General features: G+C 38.8%; 1 protein-coding gene across 4 annotated transcripts in view; it reads right to left on the minus strand.

Moving 5' to 3' along the window:
• phldb1b (pleckstrin homology-like domain, family B, member 1b) overlaps positions 1–24,701 on the minus strand; it is a 109,428-nt gene that overhangs the window by 57,473 nt on the left and 27,254 nt on the right. For all 4 annotated transcript variants that reach the window (XM_066662533.1, XM_066662537.1, XM_066662536.1 and 1 more), the window contains exons 3-5: positions 23,737–23,860; positions 21,327–21,497; positions 1,870–1,995 (exon numbers count right to left, since the gene is read on the minus strand). In XM_066662533.1, the coding sequence (XP_066518630.1) occupies positions 1,870–1,995; positions 21,327–21,497; positions 23,737–23,860 (421 nt within the window). The remainder of the gene's footprint in view (positions 1–1,869; positions 1,996–21,326; positions 21,498–23,736; positions 23,861–24,701) is intronic.

Consider the following 24,701-nt stretch of genomic DNA (forward strand, 5'->3'; position numbering starts at 1 on the left):
AGATCTGTTTACTGATCGGCTCCTGCCCTGTGGCAGCCTAACAGGAAAAGGCAGGGCATAACAGGAGATAGACTGTAGATGGTCTGTTAAAGTGTATTTACAGCTCAACACAGGAGCCTGTGTGCCGCTTGGAGAGTGAGAGGCTGAGGGTCAGGCTTTCTGCTCAGAAAGTTGCTGGAGCGAGGCCTCATAAAAGCTGCATGGGGCAGTGTTGCTGTGGCCCTGTGTGCGGAAGTGGTAACTGGAGGCAAGCACCTGTAAGCGAGCCTCTGCTGGCACTGCAACAATCCACCCCATTCATCTGCACTAACTCTACGGGACTTATTTTAGAACACAATCGCAAACCCAGACTCAGAGGTGGTGCCTCACACACTGCACTCAAGTCAACCTTGGGGTGGTACATTCTATAGTCCAAATGTTTTAGAAGAATCTGTAACATAAATCATTGTTGTTATATTATATCATCAATAATTCAAGAAAACCTGCTCTTGTAGACACCAGCGCTCAATTGTGCGTACACAGTCCTTGTATAATCTATATAGAAATGCAGGAAATTTAATGTGAGGCTCTTGAGCAGCTGCACATGATCCTAATAACATCAACGTCAACTAAAGGGCTATAATGCCTACACAATCTGGCTGTAGGCTATGTATTATGTTCTCTGGAGTAATGGAGCACCATTCAGTACTTTCAGTGTGGTGTTTGTGATCCAGAATGAATCATCCAATATCAGCACCTGACGTCTATAATATTCTCATCTCAGAATTCAATGTCAAACCTCGTAGAAATTCCCCAAACTTGAGGGTATAGACTTTGCAGAAGAGTAAGAAGCTGCTTCAGCGGCAAAGGGGTGACAAATCACATATTAACATTAGGACTGTCGACTGATTAAAGAAATTAATTAATTAATCAGAAAAACTTGCTGAGATTAATTGCACTGTCCCTTCTAAAGCCTCTAAAGCTTTTATAATAATGGATATTTAAATGTAAAATAATCACAGTGGAGTTATTTATATTAGTAGTGTCTATTGGTTTAAAAATGTAATCACAATAATAAAAGTAAATGCTTGTACATTCTTTTATTTTTGGGAGGGAGATAAATGTGTAGTGTGATACGACAAACTAGTGAGAGGAAACCACTCTTTTTACTTTACTATAATATCTCAATGTAGTTTTGATGATTTTTAAATTTGAATCTCCTTTCATTTGCTGGGTAAAGGTTTCAAGCAGTGCTTTCACATTGAGTACAGGAGCTTTAATTATGAAAATTAACGCTGCGGTGCAGATTGTGGCTCCAACAGTAGCATAAAATACACAAACCCAAGGTTCTTTACAGAGTGTATTATGTGTACAGGTGGTTGTGGCCAAATCTGCTAAAATTATTAAAGGTGTAAAAAAAAAAAAAAAAAAAGAAAGAAAGGTGATAATACATTAAATTCAAACACTTTAACGTGGTAAAACACTCATTTTGACAGCACTAATTAACACCCTATATATTGGAGAAGGAATGTTTGATGAGGAGATATAATTACTTGGCGCTTTGACCATATGGTGTTAACTACCAAAACTTATATATTAGTTTTATTGTAGGTATCCAATTATTCACAGTATGTAGAGAATAAGAAGATTAATAATGGAATAATGAGTCTGCTGTGTATATCCTTTAAATCACCAATTTGACATCCAGTCCCACTCTTCATGCTAATTTAAGTCAATGGCATTAGTCCTACACTAGTGGGAGGTTTTGGCACATCTCTGGTTGCTCCAGATAAAAAGCTTGGAGCCACAGCTTAGAAAGCTGAGAATAGATGTTTGGCTGGTTTGATTCGTTTTGCAGCCAATGTGTGTCTATCTTTGTGTGTGCATTACCTTTGTAAACTCTTATTTTGGTGCTAGATTCCTGTTGTGCCTCCATCCTCATACTCTTCATCCTGAACGCCTCCTCGGGGTGATTGAAGCGGAAGAAGGACGACTGGCCAAAACACAGCATACAGCCTGTGGAACACAAGATATTTATTACACTGCACAATTTCCTCACTTATCTCAAATGTATTTGATCAACCAGGACAGATTGCTTATTAAACTTTGCACTGCGCCATTTTGCATTGTAAACTATTACATTTCTCTTATTAGTTAGCGATATTAGCTTCATGGCTTCAGTGCAAAACTAAAATCATAATCTACTTTAGAGATAATGAGGAATTTTGTAGGTGTTTTGCCCAGCCATCACTCTAAGTGCTATTACAATAAAACTAACAGCGTGAACATATCACAGGCGCATGTTACATTCAGAAACGGCCACGAGTGAAAACCCCTTCAGCGCTGAGTGCTTTAGCACCGTAGTGTGAGAGGTGCAGTAGGGGGCACGGAACGCTGGCTCTCCTGCTGATGCAGAGAGAGATGGGAACAGTCAGGAACATCATTCACTGGCCTGTCAGCTCTGTAAACTGCCTCTCGGCATGCTGAGTTAGTAGGAAAAAAGACAAGTCAAGCCTTGTTTCTGCCCTGTAGTTTTCTGTGCCATTTACCTCACTGCAGCATGTAGGGCACATTCAACAGTGTTGTCTTAATGTATAAAATACATTTAAAAACCATAGGTATGGCCTTACAGAACTAAATTAATGTTTCATATCTTTTATTATGGTTGTATATATATATATGGACAAAATACAAAATAATTACAGTGCTGTTAGGTGTACAAATGGTCAATGTTTACATTTTGAATTACAATTATCCATTACACAAAAACCCAATTTTTTTCTTTTTTGTAAAGCTTTAATTCTTTTTGGAAACCTAAGGTTATAATTGTCCATGAATACAAAGTTCTCTCCTAGAATTTGGCTGCATTTTCTACTTCTTAAATGTGACATAGACAGCTGTGGCCTAACGGTTAGAGAAGAGTTTGTTGGTTCGAGTCCCATGAAAATTGGGGGCAGTGGGAATGAAGGAACAGTGCTGTCCTCCTCCCTCAATCCACGGCCGAGGTGCCCTTGAGCACGGCACCGAACCCATGACTGCTCCCTGGGTGCCGGCGATGGTTGCCCCGCTGCTCTGGGTGTGTGTTCACAGCCCCTAGAGCACTAGTGTGTGTGTGTGTGTGTGTGTGTGTGTGTGTGTGTGTTCACTGCCACAGATCGGTTATATGCGGAAGACACATTTCATCGTATGTTGTACAATGACAAATAATTGCACGTTAACAAAAAAATGATAAGTTCAGTGAATTTGAGGTCTAGGTTCTGGAGCAGTAAGTCTGAGATTACTAGAAGCTCATTTGTTTAATTTGCAAGTTATTTTGTGTTTATTCAGTTTTTTGAGTAAAAGATAATTAGCAGCTACACATCCTTTCAGGCCCACATCATTCTCACAGTAAAAGGAAGTATAAAACGATGATGTCTTCAGATCAGATGCAAGAGTGGAGACTTCTAAGGGCTTCTGATACCTGACAGTTTTGGTGGTCTACTAGGTCTTCCACAGCTGTTAAAGTCCCTTTTTCTCTACATCTTTTATAAAATCTTATTGTGAAGTTTTTGTTCCCCCCCCCAAAAAAAAAAAGCAGATGGGTGATGAAAAGAACATTTCAGATGACCTTCTTGTTCCAGACTGAAGGAAGAACATTTGTTTACATCTGAGGTTTGAACAGGACAAGGTGTGACTGGAACACATGAACAGAGATTACAGTATCGTCATAGAAACCACACCAACAGTGTAGGCATTCAGATACAGCAGTGGTTTCATTCCTTATAATAGCTTCGGACAGATGCCCATGTAGCAAGTAGAACTGTTAGAGGAACTCATTTTAAGAGGTCTAAGGTGTGACAAACCATAGCATGTTCATTGGTGAACAGGTAGATTCTAAACTATGTGTATCTTGAGCGAAAGGTCAATCTCAGAACTAATCATCCAACATCAGTATCTCACCTCACTAATACTCTCATGGCTCTCTCAAACCCTCTCAAAAAAGTTCTAACATTTAGTTTAAAGCCTTCCAATAAGTAAAGTTGAAGCTGTTAGTGTAACAAGAGGGAACACATTTACAAAGGTTACCCTTCATTTCCAAGAACATGATGGATGAGCTGGTGTCCACCAACGCATACACCATGTCACCATTTTCATTGTAAGAAAAGGTTCTTTGGAATGATGCAACAGAAAAACTACATTCATTCATTGTTTGTAACACACTCTGGAGGGGGCACCAGTCCTAGGCATGGCTATAACACCATGGAAGGCCCGAACAACCATTATTTACATAAAAAGAATAATAAAGTCAAAATTATTACTATAGAAAACTAATCACAACAGAAGAACCACAACACCAGAGAGGGTCATTCTGGCCGGGATGCAGTTTTTCAAAGGGGTTTTCTCAGGCATAGATTGTATTGATTCTGTTGCTAAAACAACATCATGTTTTCATCGTGTTCTTCATAGTGTCGCTGTAACTTTACAGGAGAAGGAAAAAAGCGTATTATCTTTTGATGGAAGTCAGTGTAAAAAGATGCAAGTCATTTTGGAGCATTTCTATTGGTTCATTCATCATGAAATTATTACACAGTGTGAAGGGCAGCTGCTGAGTTTAATTGTTGTAGCAAACTAAAAATCCACAAAAATGCAGATACACGTTTTTCATTGGACAGTGACAATATTTTATAGTTAATTTGGGAGGCCTAAAAAAACATCAAATTGCCTTGTGCACATTTAATGGTGAATAGAGTTTGGGTGTTTGCGGGACTCATCAGTGCCACACGGAGTTGGCTTTGTCTTTGTCTTTGTCTCTTGTTTTTACAGAAATATAATAGTGTAAGCAGTGTGTATACTGAGGCATGATTATGGGTTGGTGGGCTGCACCGTATGTCATGGCATCAAACTGCACCCCCATCCGCCAATGCCCTGGAGGGCTGTGCATCTGCATTTTAAGGTAGAATAACTCTAGTGACCCCCTGGTCTATTGTATGATCTTATCTGTGTGACATAGTTAATCATTTTCTCTTGTTGTGTTTGTTTCCTCCATTTAACCTTGTCTTTGTGCTCTTACATAAACATGGGTCCAGCCCGATGATTAGAGAGACTCAGACAAGGAGGTGAGACAATTCTAAAGTCTTTGAACTTGATGTTAAAGGCAGAGCAAATTCAGAACATCTCATTTTATCCCATGATTTCTGACTTACGCCGATCACATTTTCTTTTCACAGTTTGTTGGTTGGTAGCATCCAGATTCCCAAAATATCATGCACTGAAGGACTGAAAAAGTGAGTTTTTCATAGGTCCCCTATATTCATATTTATTGTGATATCTAACGGAAGTGCAAGCTACATGAACATACTCTATATAGTCAAACGTTTTAAACACCCCTGATACATAGTAAACTCAACAGCTTTATGGTGCACCCTTAATGAAAACCAACAAAATGAGAAGCTTAAGAGGCCTAAGATCTCTATGATAAAGGCCAAGTGTTGGCTAGACAGGTATAAAGCCCCACAGCTTTGGGGTGTTGAGCAATGGACCAATTTGTTTTTTCCTAATGTGTAACAATATCCTCCCAGTAACAGTTATTTTGTACATAGTGCATGCTGCAGTGCGTCTTTAATTACGTCCAACCCTTGCTTGCTTTTCTTATCTCTAGGCTATTTGCCTCCTTACTTTAACCTTGTGCGTTTTAGAACTCGCTCTGATACAGCTCCACTGGAAGTCATGTGGTGAAGACACGCCTCACCGATCTCTGTTTCTGCATGTCTTCGTGACTCTAGGGATGGTATTTATGAGCTCCACATTAGAGAACAGAGTCATGACTTGATTCACTTTAAACTGCAGACGGCTTCATGCTTGACTAAAGACACACCCTGAGAATGCCATGCCCAGAGGCTAGAGCTCTAAACAATGGTGACTCCAATACTCTGTGACTCTGTTATTTATTTATCATTAATCACAATCCTGGGCCAGTAGCCAGTGTGTCAGCTGCTGAGGTAGAACGCCAGTGTGGCGCAAAAAAACTTTACCTTTGGCCCTAGGCTTTTTAGGCAGTTATAGGTCTGGTATGGTAAATGCTAAGACGTAAGGTAATGCTAATGTGATGTAAGACCACCCAGTCAAGTTGCTCATATTTAATACTGCTTCTAATGTTACGTGTGAAGACTTTAGAATTGTCCCACATCTTCGTCTGAGTCTTCAGTCACAGTGTGCTGGACCTGCATTTACATGACTGTTCAGAGATGAGGATAAACCAAGCAAAACACGCAAAATGGGGTGGCTTCCCAGACAGGAATTAAGCCTAGTCCTGGACTATGTCCTCCTTTCAATGGAAGATCACAATTCAAACTGCTACATAGTCCAGGAATCTTAATCCATGTCTGGGAAACCACATCAATGGAAAAAAAGACCTCAATGGAAATTAAAAAGAAGAAATAGAACTGAGCAAAAATGGCGACACACACTCAAACATTCACTCACACATGAATGGAATCAATTGCTTTTGCAATGTGAACATTGCCTTCTTTCAAACTGTGATGTCAGTACAAATACAGATTTATCTTTGAGCCCTACCTCATCCTCAGCTTGTATCATCAGCTTATATTATCCTCTTTTAAAAGCATGAAATGAAACTGAATGTATCTGGAGCAGCTGCAGCAACCCAAGTTCAGAATCCAAGATGGCTACCTCCATATTAAGAGGGTGTAAAAGCAGTAGTAACATGGAGTTTATTAGTGCTTCTATCTATTTGTGCTCCATTGAATCAGTCATGTACATAATACAGTTCAATTGCTGTATGTGGACATGATTCCATGGTGTTTGGATGCATAAAATATCACAAAATGTGCTGTTATCACCTACAGTTCTAACCAGGAACAAGCTAACAAAAATAACTTGGGGCATAGGGTTTTCTGAATGTTGAACTGGAGCACGATTAACTCTGGTGTGACCTAATTCCCAACTCTGACATCCTACTTTCGAGATAAATGAAACATTAAATAAGCTCATGGTGACCAGTGCCAGGCATTGACTAGAATGCTATAAAGCCAGTCAGCAGAGAGCTATTTTGGAACTGCATTTACTGAGTGATGGAGACTGGTCCAATACCTTAGCGATGATATGGAGCGGTGATTCCAATAAAAACAAAAATTAAACGAGTGCCTGACCTTCCCAATTCTCTCGTGGCTGAAAGCCATCCTCTCCTTGCAACACAGTTCAACACAGTCTTCTTCCCAGAAGAAGAAAACAAAGTAATTGCTGCAGCACCTATTTGTACCCTCATTCCAGAAGAAATGTTGGAGAAGTAGATGTTAAAAGACTTCTGGTCAAACAATGTATTTGTTTGCTAGAATAGACTTTTTAATTATGGGCAATTTGGGCATTTAGGGGTAGATCTTTTAGTCTGAGTAGTGCTGCAACAACTAATCGATTAAATCGATTAAAATCGATTGTTAAAATAGTTGGCAACTAATTTAATAATCGATTAGTTGGGTCTAAGTTACTATACACATAGGTACAGTTGCTACACGTGACGAACTCTGGAAGAAGGGTTTGAAAAATGGCGGAGGCAGTCACAGCAGAGGATAATGTTAGCACAAGCTGAGAGAAAAATGTACGACCCAAATCATCAAAAGTATGGGAACACTTTACATTAACGCCGTCAAGGAACAGCATTAGGTGCAAAATGTGCACAGCTGATCCCGCATGGCACAGCAGCACAACATCACTGCATGTGCACCTGAAAATGAAGCCTGTTGGAGCTATGTGTGAAAGAGATAAAGTATAGTAAGTTAATTCTACTTTTTCTCTCACTCAATGTTACTAGAGCCTGCTAGAGTAGTTAAACAACATTTGTTTTTCTTAGTACATTGATATTACACTCGCGTTTAGCGAACAAGCCTTAGCTTCCCCCCAAGTTTTCTCTTCCACCTTAAATGTGTCAGCTCGACCAGCCGTTTACAAACCATAGTTTTAGTCAAGCTAACGTTAGCAACATTAGTTTTTCTCTCACTCAAATGTCACTAGAGCCTGCTTGAGCCTTGAGTAGTCAAACAAGATGTCTCATTTTTAGTAAATTTATATCACTCTTGTATTTAGCGAGTTTTCCGTTCCACCTTAAAAGAGTTTAAAAAAAATCCAAACATTTTTTAAAATAATATATTTAAAGCCTTTTTAAAATATAAGCCTCTTTTCTGACTGGCATTGTTATTGTTTGTTTGAGTATCACAGCCAAGTGTATATTACATTATAAGTGTATATTAAATTACATACACTGTGTTAAATATTGATAAATATAAAATTAATGTAATGGTTGGGTTAATTCTTCATGTAAACACTAATTTTTAATAATGGTAGGTTGTGTGTTCCTTATAAAATTACAACATTAGTTCTCTAAAATCTTAAATATGTTAACGATATCTGATCATGTGTTAGTTGAATTTCCCTTTTATTCTCAGCACATGGCATCATCACCCAATATCCTTTTATGTAATTTCAATTTTCCTGCATTGTTGTCTGCATTTTAGATCAGTAGTTATTAACTTAAAAAAGGTGTATGTCCATATCTACACTTTCTCTCTCACCACAGATAAAAACAGCCCAGCATTGCTGACTATGTTTTAAAGAAGATCTGCACACCACAGCAAGCAGCTGTTCTCACTGATGGTATCCTGAATATGCTAGTAACAGACAGGAAACCAAATTTGGCTTGTCTTCCTTTTTATCCGATAAATAATTGATTAATCGAAAAGATAAAAGACAGATTAATCGATTATTAAAATAATCATTAGTTGCAGCCCTAAGTTTGAGTATATATGTTACACTACCATGAGTAAAATACAGAACTTAAGGACATTAAGAATTTCTTTTATAATGTAAACTATAGTTTTACCCCTTTCACTGCCTCCATTGCAAGTAGTACAGTAGTGAGTGTATTTTCCATGCTGTTTCTTGTGTCTCTGAGGTCAGTAGGAGTTAGATATTAGGGAAGGCATCCTCATGTGCTCTCCACAAGAGAGGGGCCTTGGGCTACTGTTGGCAGAGCTCACACCACAATGCATTAGGATCAACAGTGGAAGCACTGCATCCCCACAGCTGAGCTCCTCTGCTTCACCATCGACACTTGAACCAGCCATGACTCAGCACAGTCCCTAACTGAGCCTCGACACACAACCGAGCCTAGCCCACCCTAACCTCAATTCAGCAAACACGCTGTACTCCAGCCCCAATCTGTCTGATCTGCTCAGTGCCAAGAAGATCCTCTATAAAATCCCTCAGACTAACTCTTTCAAAATAAGCAAAATGTTTATCTTTGTTTATGTCTGGTAAGAGCAAAGGCTTTGGTTTATTCTGTGCATTCTTGGCATGTAGGAAGCAGGAGCATAGCCATGGGTAGCAACACCATGGTGCAACAGGTAGTGTTGCTGTCACAGTTCCAGTGTCCTAGGTTTGTGGGTTTGAGCAACTGTCAGTGTGGAGTTTGATTTCTCCCTGTGTCTGCGCATGTTTCCTCTCACAACCCAAAATCAAATGTGGATAGGTGGATTGACTGACAAATGTCCCCAAATTTTACCCTTATTTTCTCAGCTCTCCAAGCAATTCTAAGCAACAGTATCTGTCCTCAGGTTCATTTTGAATTTAAAGTTCAGGCATTGTTTGTTAAAGTCACTGGCCAAAAAGCTCACTGGGCAAAATTGATCAAAATTCTGTTACGTTATTTTCCCTGGAAAAGACAAAGACCTTTGTTTTGTCCTTTTCTTTGGACAAATTTGTTTGACCTTAGCCATGCTGTCTTTGTTGGGCAAAAATGATGAAACTTCAGCTATATTGTCTTTAGTGGGCAAAAGTTCTTAAGCCTCAGTCATGTTGTCTGTTAGACAAAATTAGTGCAACCTAAGTTGTGTCGCCTTGAGTTGGCAGTAGTGGTGGGAACTCAGGTGTGTAATCTTGATTTGATGAAAGTTGTAAGACCTGTGTCATGCTGTTTTCACTGGGCTATTGTGGTAGGACCACAGTTTTGTCGCCTTAACTAGACGGGCCTCAGTCATTGAATCTCTATTGAGCAAAAGTGGCCTAGGCTTATGACATTACATTTGTCTGCCCATATTTTCCTTTCTTAGACCTACTTAAATATTTTGCTTTTACCATAAGCAGAAAATGAGTTGCATCCAAGCTTGTACCGGAAGAGGACACAAACTGAATTCCAAGAATGTAAAAATGTGATATATCAAAATGACAAGCACAGGTAAATAGAAACCAACACAGAGTGGGTGTTTTCCCAGCAACTGTCCAAAAGTGACAGTTCCCCCACAGCTTTGAGCCATCATCTGTGCTTTGCTACTAATAATCAATCCTAGCCAATTACTGCTCCTCAGCTTGGTTTAAAACTTGATGGATTCTCCCCTAATGGGAAATGTGTGGGTTAGGACAATGATTTTACAGAGCGCTGTGGTGTAAAGCATTAATCTGAATCCACAGACAGGAGTGTGAAAGATGAGGGCTTTTAATGGAGTCATGAATCATACCTACTGAGGTATGAGCGATTCACTCCCATGCCATCATACATTAGTGTCAGCCCAAAAGCACTCAGGCCTCCATATTAACCACAGCACTGCAACTATATAACATTCTTAGACCAAAAGGCTGTCACAGAATATCAACAGCATAAAATATGAAGACTGATGAAAAATCTGCCTCGTAAATTACTCAACTGTTGTTTTTTAGCTTGCTGACTGTGAGACTGATTGACTGAGTCACGTTTGTTGGAACATAAAATGTTTGAGGACTATATTTGACCAGATACTGACTGAGGAATATCTGCTGCAGACACCAGGTGCTCCGGTTTCCTCCCACAGTCCAAAAGCACACGTTGGTAGAAGGTTTGGTGACTCAAAATTGTGCATAAGTGTGAATGTGTGAGTGAATGTGTGTCGCCCTGTGATGGACTGGTGCATCCCCTGACTTGCAACCAATGATTCCAGGTAGGCTCTGAACCCACCACGACCCTGAACTGAATGAATGCACTAAATCAGTGCAGAAAATGTTATTTTATGTCCCCTATGGAGGCTCTTATTCGCTAAAAAAAATAAGTGAAATAATGTGATTGCTGAAGCTTGTATATGATCTGTTTTTAATATCTCACTCACAAAAGCAGAGAAATGCATTGCCGCCTAAAGAGTGTTCCATTAGACTGAAAAAGCTAATGTGGCTAACAGAGCATAGCAGTCTTTTTCTCCACATTATGTTACACTGTGGGATTCTACAGCATTATTTTACAATGATATTACCATATAAGTATCTCAAAACATATATGTTCATGATTTATTTAATCTATATCATCTGACCATCTGACAAGGCCTTGAAATTGATCAAACAATGTACAAGTGTATGTTTTACTGGAAATTAATTAATATCAAAATATGGTCTCTGATTTTGTACTTTGCAAAGTATTGTACCTTCTACAAAACTCCATAAAGTACTTCAGAGTTTGTTTCCTTTTTTTTCATAATCGGAATTCAGTTACCCTTTACATTGTGTCAAATTTACTTGAGGAACAGAACAATAGAAATTGATTACTTGGAATAAATTATTTCTCCTTTATAATCTATGTAAATTTATGAAAGTGTTCAGCTTCTCCAATAGTAAAGCCTAACACTCATTACATAAGGTTTTCTTACAGCAGAAATAAGGCCACTGAGGTAAATATGTTATTCGGTAAAAGCTGTGGCTGAAAGGTGAGGTTAAACATAGAATGTGTTTCCCCTGGTGATTATAGATTGCATGCCTCTGCCAGTCATTATGGTTAATTTTAACCCAGATATTTTGGTATGGGGCAAAACTATTGTATACTATGTCAGTTTCCTGTTGCAGAGTCATGCTCTTTGGATATGAGTGTCTGCTTACGGGGGCCTCCTTCAAGTACCACAGCCAAGTTCTGCCTTCCTAGATCCTGGCACTCAACTATTTTCCAAGGTTCCTTCACCAATAGGTATATGACAAACATCTTACACTCTTTAAAATAATTTAGTGAACTCCACAATGGTGCACCTAATATGAACATAAATATTCACAGATGAATTGTCTGGACTCCATATTGGACCTTCTGGAGCAGCTGCACATGAACCTAAAGCCATCATGCAAGTGTCAACACTAAGTATACAGAGTCCCTAGTATTGTTGGATAGAAGAACTGTATTCTCTAGAAAGAAGCAGATGAGCTGGGGTGATTTGGAGTACAGTTTGTGTTCAAGAACTAATCACCTAAAATCAGTACCTCACCTCACTAGTACTCTTAAGGCTGGATGCTATTAAATATGTCTCAGAAGACTGGAAACACTCTAATTGCAGCAAAGTGTGGCAAGTGATTTAAAAAGAAATTCAAAATAGGCAGGTATCAATATTTTAGGTATCGGGAGGTTTTTTTCAATACATTTTTGAGTTCTTGCTTGGCATTTTTGTTGCCCAGGTTACGTTCCAGCATTCAAGATGTTGTTCTTGATCAACCACTTGATCCACTGGTTCAAAAAATAAATAAATAAATAAATGAGATATATATATATATATATATAAGTTAAAAATCATTATTTGCTATTAATCTAAAGGCTTGTTTATACTCCCTTCACATGCTTAAATGAATGTGTCCATTTCTAATGATTTAACCAACTTCTTCTGATGACTACAACATACATGGCAACAGTGAAGGTGGTGGTGATAATATAACATTACATAACTATAAAGACAAAAGAGGCAGTGGTTTTAAATAATGTGAGACCATTAAATACTTTGTAATATGTAAATGGAGAATTATTTTCACTTATTTTAGCAGATGTTATAATATGGCTGGAAGCACTTCCATGGAACTTGCCAGTGGTGCTGGTCTGTTATTTCCATATTCGTAAGCTCTCTCAGAACATGCAAAAATACACACAAAATTAACACGAGTGTGCAGAGATGCCTTCATGTGTATCCATATCAAACATTGAGGATAATTGAGCCTTAAGGCATAAATGATCCATAAACATGATTCATGCCCACGATAACGGAATGCTTAACCTAGTATGTTTCTCTCAATATCTGTGCTGTCTGATTTGAAGTCAGTTGTGGTCTTTTATTGTGTAAAAATGTCAACTTGCCACATGCTGTTTAGGGAAGGGTGCTTCAGGGCTGGTTAGATTTATGTATTCATTTGAATAGCCTGGCTGTTATTGTATTACTATATGGCTGAAGCTTCTAAATAGGCATAATGGCAATAACTTTGCTGTCAGCAATAGCCTGATGCCAATGTGTGGGCACACAGCTCACTTGGAAAATTTGAAGAAAACATAATATCCATTTGGCCTACCATCATTTTGCTGTGGACCAATTACAGCATGCATCAGACCAACTGAAGAGGCACATGAGCCACTTTGGCAGCCTGGATGCTTTCTCTCTCCAAAACACAAAATTAGGCCTAATTATCTAGTATGGGTTCTCTGTGGGATACGGAAAGAGGAATAGTTGGAGGTTGATGCAGTCAGTAGCCTCATCTGGATGACTGATTATATGCTGAGTCAACAGTACATTACACAAAGACACATAATGACATATTCAGTTCCTCTGTGCATTTCAGTTAAGCAGACTATTCTGATTCAGTTACTCTTTATATTGAAAGCGAGTTTACTGATGTAACACCATGATGTGTTTCCTGTTGAGAGAGCAGCACTGAGAACATTCTTCACACCTCTGGGTTGAATTCCACTGCATTAAGAACTTCCGCAGAGATAGATGACAAACTGTGACTGGGAGCTGATTAGTAATTAAAATTCATGAGCCTCCCTGAGATTCTTTTGAAAGCAGAAAGAATTTGGCCTGCTCATGAAGACACTGTGTAGACCCAGGGATGCACAATGTGCACATCCCATTGCAAGGTTTTACAATGCTCTTTGTAATGATAACAATATGAGAAACCTCAAACTGGATGTTAATTTGCCGTGTAAACACAAGTCTACCAAACTTCTAGATTAAGTGAATAGCAAAATATAATAGCACACTTTGGGCTGAGGCTAAGATCCAAATAGATTGAATAGATGAATATATTATGTAAATACATATTTTTGTGACATCAAATAAAACCATTATTTCCAAATGCACCTTAAGTATAATGTATGACTGGGCAATGCTACCTCAAATATTAAAAAACGGCCCTTAATACAGCCCTTCGATAGGTCACTGGGTCCTTTGAAAAGCACATATAAGTTATAATATTAGATATAATAACATGACTGATATTATTAATACTTTGCTCGTTAATAAATAACCAACTTTTCTGTTTAACAATCTAATAAACTGATAAAGTGAGTCTATATCTATATAAACATATAGCCAATCAGTATACATCTTTTATATTACAGTACAATCAGCTTTGTAACTCTAGGGTCAAAAAAGAATGCAGACCAAAACAAATATGACAGAATGAAGCAGTAAACCTTCCTAGTCAAGGGACCTTCAAACAAAGGGATAACTAAAAGCACACACACTGGTTAAAAAGCATGACAAGCACTAAAGAAGACTAAAGTGAACCATTCAAACCCCAGTGCGTCACCAGGACTGTTCATACCAAGCATTGAGTTCATAACAGACAAGAATGAACACTGCAGACGTGGCGTAAGTTCTTAACCCTTCCAGGTCTAGCATTCATTATACTTGATTATGTACCCAGTAATGACTATATTTCCAGTAATTCACATTTATCAACAAGTTTGAGACTTCACTGCTGCGTTTCACTAGTTTCCAGTATTATATATATTTTAATCTTCTTCTATTGACAAACTGATTAAATGTTAAGAAGTTGCTCTTTCTTTGAAGTTCTACTTGCTTCAAAAGGGCTTGAATCCTTTGAACCACTACACCTCTTTCCCTCTGACTCTACAAGTACAAATTATATAGCTTGAAGATACATTTCTGTGAGACAGAGTTAACACATTCTTGCCTCTAGCATCATAGTAGTTTAGCTTTAGTTTCAAATGCTTCGTTGCTTTTGTGTTAGATCAGGTTATATCTGATATCAGTCAAATCTAGTCCTGTCATACATGCACATATTACTCCAGCAGGCATGATGTCTCTGTACTAAATCATCACAATACACACATGGACAAAATTGCTGGTAGTCTGGGGAAGACACCCTTCCAAGCTGAGATAGTTGAAGCAGTTTTTTCACGAGGAATGGGCCAAAATACCTGTGGACAAGTGCAGATGTCTCACTGAAAGTTACAGAAATTGCTTGACTGCCTGAAACATTTGTGCAAAAAAATATTAAGAGTAGCATCATTTTTGTCCAGGCCAGTTTCATTAGCTTGTTTTAAAAAGTATTCTACTGAACAACAATTCAAAAGCAATGTCTAATTTTCATTAGTAGATTTTCGGTAAATATTTATTTGCTATTGCTTTTGTCAGTTTCAAGTTATTTCAGTGACCATTGTGTTTTTTTCTCAGTCTGTGCATATAATGTATTTATTTCAAATAAGAACAAAATATTTTCAGAAGTAGCTCTAAGAATGTTCAAAGCTTTTCTTAAACCAAAATGGATACCAAAATGACAGCTATTTAAGGCAATGTGTTTGTGTATGACCTCGGGGTTAACCATTTGTGTGGTCAGACATTAACCTTGCCAGAGACCAGGTTTTAGTTACCTGCACATACAGTTTGTCTTTGGCATGCAGGGCTCTTGGGTTAATCACCATAGTATATAATTACTAAGGACATATGTGAGGATAACACCTTATTCTTGTATATTAGAGCCTTCAATTCTTCACACAAATAGTGTTCAAAAGACTCAGAAAATTGTGCTTTAAATTTGCATTATTAAAATGTATGAAGGATGCAAAAAAATTATGTTTTACATGAATAAAAGCATTGCAAAAACACTACATGTAGGGTTTTTAATTAAATTACATTTTTTTCCAATGTTTCTTCCTTATATTATACAATTGTCTTTATATTGACACCTAGTGGGCTAGATATATCAGGGAAAATATTTGTTTATACATGGCAGCCCTATGTGTGGGATGTAGTGTACACTGGTTCATTGGTGGATGACATTCTTATTTTACTTCATGTGCGCCGCAGTTTTAGAATAATATGTCACAATAACAAACAGTCACATTCATAAATGTTGTTTGCATCTTCTTGAACCGCACGGTTCGTTTCAAGTGTGAATGCAAAGTGAACCAAAGCCATCTAAACTAACTAAACACCAGACATGAATAATTGCACAAGGGAACAGAGCACATTATAATCAAACAATGAGCAGACATCCTAACATCTTTTCTCCATGGTGGATCTGCTTTGGTTCATGCAGTGGAGGACATTCTGTTTTGACTCCTTTATCAATTTTACCACCTTTTGCTGTGTTTCCTGTTGATAAAACTACTTCGCACACAACCCAAGTAAGTGTAATTAGCCCAAATTTTACATAATTTAGTTTGATTGTAAATGTCTCAGTGAACTCAAACTAAACCAGGACAAAAATGTAACAATGTATTATTTTCTTGTTTGGTCCTGACCAGGGCAACCAAACTACAGGTCTGAACACACCCCAAGTGATGCATTTAACTAATGTGCAACCACTCTTATAAGTGCAGATGTTTCAGATTCCCCACTGACCATGCTCAAACATGGGGAGCCCTAGGGTCAAGCTTAACAAAGGAAACACACAACAAAGGCTAAACAAATATTCTGGTTACCTTTCAGACAACTATTCACAAACAAATCGATAGGAATTGAGCAAACTGTATAGTACAGAAATTGAGTGAAAGTATGAGGATTAGAACTCTTGGGTCACATTGACCAGGAATAGCTGTGTAATAGTATACAGTACTCTATATACCACTCTGCAGAGAGGGCCAGCTTTGTAACCCACAGGTTTTTATCTCACTGTCAACATGATGTAACTATGTTCTATGTTATGCATCTTAAACTGTGTTTATACAAATGCATGTAAGGACATCTATCTAGGAATTATATATATATATATAATGTCAGAACCTCAACCCACTCAGAGCTTGTGTAAGCCACTGTATGAGGATAAAAGGGACCGGTCTGTCACTGGGGTAGAACCCTCAAGGATACACAGCATCATTAGTTAAATAATATTATAGTACATTAAATAATTTCATATTATATCTATTATTATACTACATACAGTACTTTTAAAGTTGCATTTATCTTCATGTCATTACTAATGTTTGCATGGCTTTTGGTATTTAATTTTATTATGTACATTTCCACAATGAAACGTAGTGTAGTGAAATGTAATGTAGTGTAACATTTTAGGTAGATACACAACTGAACCTTAAAACCATTGCTGTTCTTTTAAAAGTATATTTATGCTGTTACCCTTAGAAAAGTGTGGCATTGCATTCCCATGTCTATGATGATACCTGATGGTATTACCGTGGTATATCAAATATATAATGGAATTCAACAATACCAAATATTCCCATGATTATAAGATTATATCAATTGGCATTAAACCATAGCACATAATCTAGCTATATATGCCATAGTATTTACCATGATATTTCATGAATTGTGAATATCTAATCTACTCCAGGAATTCCATTTTATCATTTGTTATTACTTTGGTATGGTGAATCAAATGTATTTGTGATGTGTTTTTGCTGGCATATTAATTGTCTTTACTTCAAAATGTTGTTATGTTTCCAAGCTTTCAATATTAGCTAAAGATTAATCTATTTCAGGATGAAATTACTAGGCTGTTACAACTGTATAACGTTAAGTTAATTAGATGTTAATTTCGGTGATTTATATCAGAGAGAGTATAAAAGCGGTAGCGTGTATCCTTCTTCACTTACTTTCAAATCCTAACCGTCATGTCTCGCGGAGTCTCCACTGAGGAAAAATGGTGGCTGTGCCTTTAAAAATAAGCCACGTGGGGGTTTTATGGGCAAATTATTGCTGTGTGAAGCGGACTGATTGTGCCTGTTATGGAAATGTCGTTTAGCGTTTCTCCATATTTTCCAAGATTCCGTGACTAGAAAAAGCAAACAGAGACAACCTGCTTGAAGCTTGTGTCGAAGTATAAAAGCAATGTCCAACCGAGGTCCATTTTATCCGTTAAGTTGTCCCAAAATTGTGTTGTCCCGGCAAAAAATAAATAAACAAATAAATACCCGGCTTCGTCTCACACAACGCGGCTAAATATATCGCGTTGAGTTCGGTCGTTTAGCCGTTAGCACCTCCTCAGAGCCGCTGCTTTTCAGAGGCGACAGAAACCGCACAGCTGTCTCCGTCAATGGAGCCAACTCACACAGGAGAAGAGAGGGATGGAGAAGGAGGGGTGTGTGTGTGTGTGCGAGAGAGAGAGAGAGAGAGAGAGAGAGAGAGAAAGTTGCCACTCTCCTGAGTCAGAGCTTCTCTCTAAAGTGGTCATTTTCAGAGCTATGTTGCTGCAGCCAGATAAATAAATTAGAAATTCATTAAACAAAACATACAAGCTTTTGAAATGAGTGGTGTTAATTACTTTGTTTCTATAGGTGTTGGATCAGCTCTCTGACGATGGCTTTCAGAAATGTGAACATGAGTGGCCAAGCACTGATATCGGATGACTAGTTCTGAATCATAAAATGCTTTCCAACAGAATATTTTTCAAGAACTAGAGGGGGGTTACAGAGAATTGTTATGACTGACAAATAATAATAATATATATATATATATATATATATATATATATATATATATATATATATATATATATATATATATATATATAAGACATTTAGATATTTCCTCCGGGTGCTCCGGTTTTCTCCCACAGTCCAAAAACACACATGGGTAGGTGGATTGGTGTGTGTTTTTGGACTGTGGGAGAAAACCGGAGCACCCGGAGGAAATATCTACACACACTCAGGTGTGTGTGTGTGTCTGTATGTATGTCTCATCCTGTGAAGGGCTGGCAACCCCAGGACTGTTCACCTGCTTTGAACCCAGTGATTCTGAGCAGGCCCACCGCGACCCTGAACTAGATACATGGTTACAAATAATGAATGAATAATTTTATTTAGGCACAGTTTATGCTCAAGTTGAAAATTTTTCAATTCAGTCTGCAGCAGAAAACACATGCTACATGGAAGAAAATATGCTCCGTGACAGACAACTGCGAAATCTCCATTCCGCCACAGGATAAGATGGCATTTTGAGAGGAATACAGTCCACCATCTGAACACATTTGAGTGTTTCAGCCTGGACCGCTTTTTGAATTAAGCACAATTAAGACAGCCAATCAGAAATAAGGGCATTCACAAATATCCCTCTTAAAGGCACAGTGTTAAAAAAACAAACAAAAAACAGCTTGCTATGTTTTACTGTGCAAAAGTGTTTATTTTAAAGCACTTCGGACAATCCAGTGTGCTCTAGTAATAACTGCTATAGATTAGCCATCCAAATTACATTCACCCATTCACACATTAGCCTACACAACAGAGGATAATACCCCAAACACACCCCTCCCCCAAGACCTGTTCAGTCAAATTGCTTCCAACAGACAAAAGATTTTTGGACCAGTGTCTGTATACAGAAGGCTTCTCTGAGTGCTGATCTAAGATCTGCTTGCTTTTGTGTCTATGATGACCTCACTGATAGAAACAGAACCTAGATCAGTAGACCTAACACTCCTGCTCTCAAGAGCTTTATGAATAATGGCCCAGGTTTTCTGCTGGGGCACAGTGTGTCTCATTCATGAATGTATCAAAGTAATTTCACACTCATGTATCACTGTTGCATGTCTTTTCATGGTGATAATGTTTGCACAGGGAGCAGCTGTGATTGTAAATGTACTCATCCAGTCGAAAATGACAGAGTTCCAAGCCACTGACATGATTGCCCTTATTTGATTGAATGAGGTCAATTGGCTGCAAACTCTGGCAGGGGACCTGCACAGTTAAATGAGTTAATTTGCTTTTGCCAAATGTGTAACCATAGAGACAAAAGCCAGAGGGCGTAACTCATAGTTGACCATAATCTTGAGAGAATAATTTGTGACGTGTAGCACAGATACTTGATATCCAGGGATTCCCTGGCCACAAAGAACAGGCGTACGTGACCTTTCCCACACCTGCAGAGACTACAACCACAATGCACTGCCAAGATACATTTCCTTTCAGAGCAAAGGTCAAACTTTCAAGCAATAAAAATATAAATTCTTGCAATAATAGAACCCTTATAACCTTCGTTTAATCAGCTTCTAATCTGAAGCATTGTGTGTATACAGGAGAGGTGACACTGACTGCCAAGAGTTTTTTTTTTGTTATTATTCACCTCATTCTTAAGTCAAGTAAAAATTCACTCTCATGTTAGTATCTAAATTTCAAAAAGACTGTAACTCTCCTTGATACATCTAAGCAATCAATTCCTGCTCTCAGGAGAATCATCATTTCAGAGTCTAAATATCACAGGGCTGAACAGTTATTATATCATAAGGATCTTCAGAGAGCTGGTGGTTGATCCATAGATCAATATATTTTAGAATTTAAAAAAAAGTGATTTTTTTAACATATCAACACTGTGACTCAGACAGAGTAATAATAATAATAATAATAATAATAATATAAAGTAGATTGAGGCACAAACACAACAGGCAGTTTCAGAAGTTTCAAATACAGTGTGCTTAGTTGTAAGAGCTAAAAGTTTTTAAAAATGGTCATTTAAAAATGACATATTACTGTGTTTGGTGCATAAAGCCATACTATATATGGACTTTATGGAATAAAAATGCGCAGCAGGTAGTGTTGCAGTCACACAGCTCCAGGGGCCTGGAGGTTATGGGTTCGATTCCCGCTCCGGGTGACTGTCTGTGAGGAGTTGGTGTGTTCTCCCCGTGTCCGCGTGGGTTTCTTCCGGTTTCCTCCCACAGTCCAAAAACACACGCTGCAGGTGGATTGGCGACTCGAAAGTGTCCGTAGGTGTGAGTGTGTGAGTGAATGTGTGTGTGTCTGTGTTGCCCTGTGAAGGACTGGCGTCCCCTCCAGGGTGTATTCCCGCCTTGCGCCCGATGATTCCAGGTAGGCTCTGGACCCCCCGCGACCCTAAATTGGATAAGCGGTTACAGATAGTGGATGGATGGATGGATGGAATAAAAATGTAGTACATTTCCATATTGGCTCTTTAAAATGTACAAATATCAAGAGCTACACGAGTGCCCCCTTGTGGAAGAGCCTAAACCTGCTAAATGTGAGCGATTGAGTGCAAAGCATAACCTGATCCTTGCATGTAAAATCCAGTCTGACTGTAAATATATGAAAGTGGGTATGCAAGTGAAGCACTGAACTCAGTTGCTCTTAGTAATGATTGGTTATTCATAGATGTCACAGATACCTTGAGACAGGCGAACAGGCTTAGTGACTGGAAGTCCATCCATGCTGCACTGGTTCCCACAGGGGTGCAAAGTGATGACTCCAGTCTTATTTTCAATGAAGCAGTGCTGAGCAGCAACTCCAGGACCCTGGATGTTTATGTCCATAGCTTCATAACCCAGAGTGGTCTTTCCTATAATTAATTAATAAAAAATAAATTAATTGAAGACAGAATTCTCTCATTTGTCTTCCTACACTACTCATTTGTGATTACTGTATTATTAAATTATGCAGTGAGTTACACCACGGTTTATATTTACATTAAATTTACAATTCTGTTTTGGAGAACTTCCCAACACTTCCCAAGAATTTCCAGACATGCATAGACGCCATATAACTACTTTAAAGTTACTTTAAAGGAACACTAAGTTGTATTTTATCCTAAACTCACCCTGAAATATTTACCTTAAAATTACAGCTTCAGAATGATTGTAATGCTTCACAGACATGTAATAGGAAGAATAGAGCCTCTGTCATTGCTACTCTGGGCTCAGCACTGCAGAAACTGCAAAATGTGTTTGAAGGAGAGTAAGAAACATTTCCTCTCCCTCCCCCTTGATTTCAGGACAGTGCAGTAAAAATGAATTACACTCTGCAATGGTAGAGGCAGCCCAGGAGCAACATTACCATAATTTCATTAGTGTTGCTTTTTTCAGTGCATTTTTTTGTGGAAATGCAAGTAAAATGAATTGGGATGGTCTGGATCAGCTAAACATGAGTCTACATTCACCTTGCCCTATGCCAAGTGTACAATAGAGCTGTATAATGTAGCAGTGGAAAGACAACACAACTCCATTGAGTTTGAGTGGTTTGTGTTATCTGGAACTAATCACTAAACGTCAGTAAGGTAGTGACTTCACTGACTTTTTGAAGTCAGTTCACTAAGGTAGCAGAAATATCTCAACATGTAGTTTCAAGTCTTTCTAGAAGAGTATAGACTGTTATTGCAACAAGGCTTATTTAATGTCAAAAATGTTACATCAGAATGCCTTTTCACACCTAAGGCGAAGTCTACTTTGTCACCCATGGGTACCGTGGAGCAGAATGTGGACCTGGCCTTCAGAGGGAATGACTCATGATGTATTCCAGTACTCACTGAGAGACACAGCAACAATGGAACTAGAGCATGGAGGTCAAGCGTGTAATCTCCAGGCCAAGGTAAACAAGTGGGACTCTAGTGTGAAGAAGAAAAGCACATTCCTGTCTCCTCTCCCCTGGCCCTGTCCAGCCTTATCTCCAGTCACGCCAGTGAGATAAACATATGAACCCCTACAGTTTGAACAAACCACTATTTCATTCAGCATTACCTGAACTGGAAAAAAAACATACATAAATGCCTCTGAATCTCTTCCAGAACATTCCAAAATGTCTTCTGTAGACAGATGGCTTGAGATAAAGGAGTAACAGTAAAGAAATCTGGGCAGTATCAGGCAGATGTATGGGGGGGTGGGGGGGGCAGTGGGAGGTAGGTAATTCAGGGGTGGTGGTGGTGGGGGCAGCCAGCTGATTAAGCAGTAGGGAGGCATTTTTTAAAGGTCTCCTGTTGCTCCTGGCTCAGGAAAAGGGGGATGATGATGACAGAGCTGGGCCATTAGCCTTTCAATCTGGAGACTTTAATGGGGGAGGGGATCTGAGTGTGTGTTTTGTGTGGTTTTGTGCTTATGTGTGTCGTCTCCAGAGGCTGTGACCTAAATACAGGTATGAAAAGTACCTAATAGCTCTCAGATTTTGCAAGGTTGTTACCGTTAGTTTTTGTATGGGTTTAAATGAATGGAAATGCACACAACTTTCTACCTGTGCCTGTTGATCAGCCATAGCATTTTAGGAGCTAATATACACAGAGTCACACAAAGGTTTTCTGGTTTTACTGTGTAAATACCTCCCTAAAATATCTCTCACCCCACTCAGACCACATCCATGTCTGTTAGTTAGCTCTTTTCCACCAAAAGAATTGGTTCCATTCCTGATTCTTGGAACCTTGGTGCCCTCCAATGAAGTTCCAGCAGTTTAGATGGGAACCATGGATAGATCATCAGTGGGGGGGTGTTGTGGAGGTTGTTCAGTTCCAATGTTGCTGTGGCCACACTGAGTGCCAGAGCCAGAGATAAATGGATAGAGTCAGGAGAGGGTCGTGGTTTTCCACTGTTTACAGCAGGCTCTGATCAGTGATGTATTGTACACATGTAAAAATGTTGCCATCCTGAGCCGTCCTGCCAAGATCATGAACAGCAGAGACAACTCACCTCATGTCACAGATAACACAGGTCAAGAAAAACACACACACACACACTGAGAGAGAAAATTCCTGTTTTATTTCATAAAAGACTACACACACACCTGTTTTACAGATAAAAATGGCCTTTGTTACTCACCTTCAGGCAGGGGCAGCAGTGTGATAGCTGTGCTGAGACGGCCACTCCCAAGACTGACCAAGTGAGGGCGCTCGGCCTGGACCTTTAGCCCCTTTCCGGTCTCAATCAGGTCCAGGGGTGTGCTCTGAGGAGACGGAGAGTTTAGTATGATTAAATATACAAGGCCAGGGTCTGAGTTTATTACAGTCCACGACAGCGAATGACTGAGCCAAATGCATACAATGATAGATACACTCTCAGAAAAAGTCATTGTAGTGGTACCTTTTGCTGTCATTGTGGAGGGTGTTTATCCGTGCCTTTTGGTAAGGAGCAAAACTGTACCATATTCTATTAATTGTACATTTTAAAATCATCAATTAATACACCCAATTTCATCTGCATGACTTTTATTTTACACAGCTCTGTAAAAAAAAGCTTACAAAGAAAATAATGCATGTCCAATATAGTAGCTTTACAGGAGAAGGGACAAATAACTTCTTATCTTCCAGTGTAAGTAGATGTAAAAATATTTTAGTCCAAATAATTTTAGAGCATTTCTATTAGTCCATTTTTCAGGAAATATTTAAACAGTATGAAAGACAGTTGTTGTGTTCAAATTATGTAGTAAACTAAAGATCGACAACAAAAGGAAATACATGTTTTACATTGTACAGGACGAAATAATCAGTTCTCCTTCTGGAGAAGTTAATGTTATGTACCTTTAAGGAACCCAACTGGACTTTAAAACCACAGTTGTAATGATCTACACAGACCATAGTGACAGCGCCCTCTGCTGGCTCACCAACACCACATCCAGCAAGCTTGGCGGTCTCTCATCCAAGTACTGACCAGGCTCAAAACTACTAAGCGTCTATGGATGTGCATAGCATTTGCACATGAGAATAAGGTCAAAATGCTTAAAGCCAAGTACTGGATACAGCACCCGCAGCACTGGGCCACAAATAGTGGCCATACCGGATATCACC

This window comes from Hoplias malabaricus, chromosome 1 (assembly GCF_029633855.1).
Source record: "Hoplias malabaricus isolate fHopMal1 chromosome 1, fHopMal1.hap1, whole genome shotgun sequence".
Lineage (NCBI taxonomy): Eukaryota > Metazoa > Chordata > Actinopteri > Characiformes > Erythrinidae > Hoplias > Hoplias malabaricus.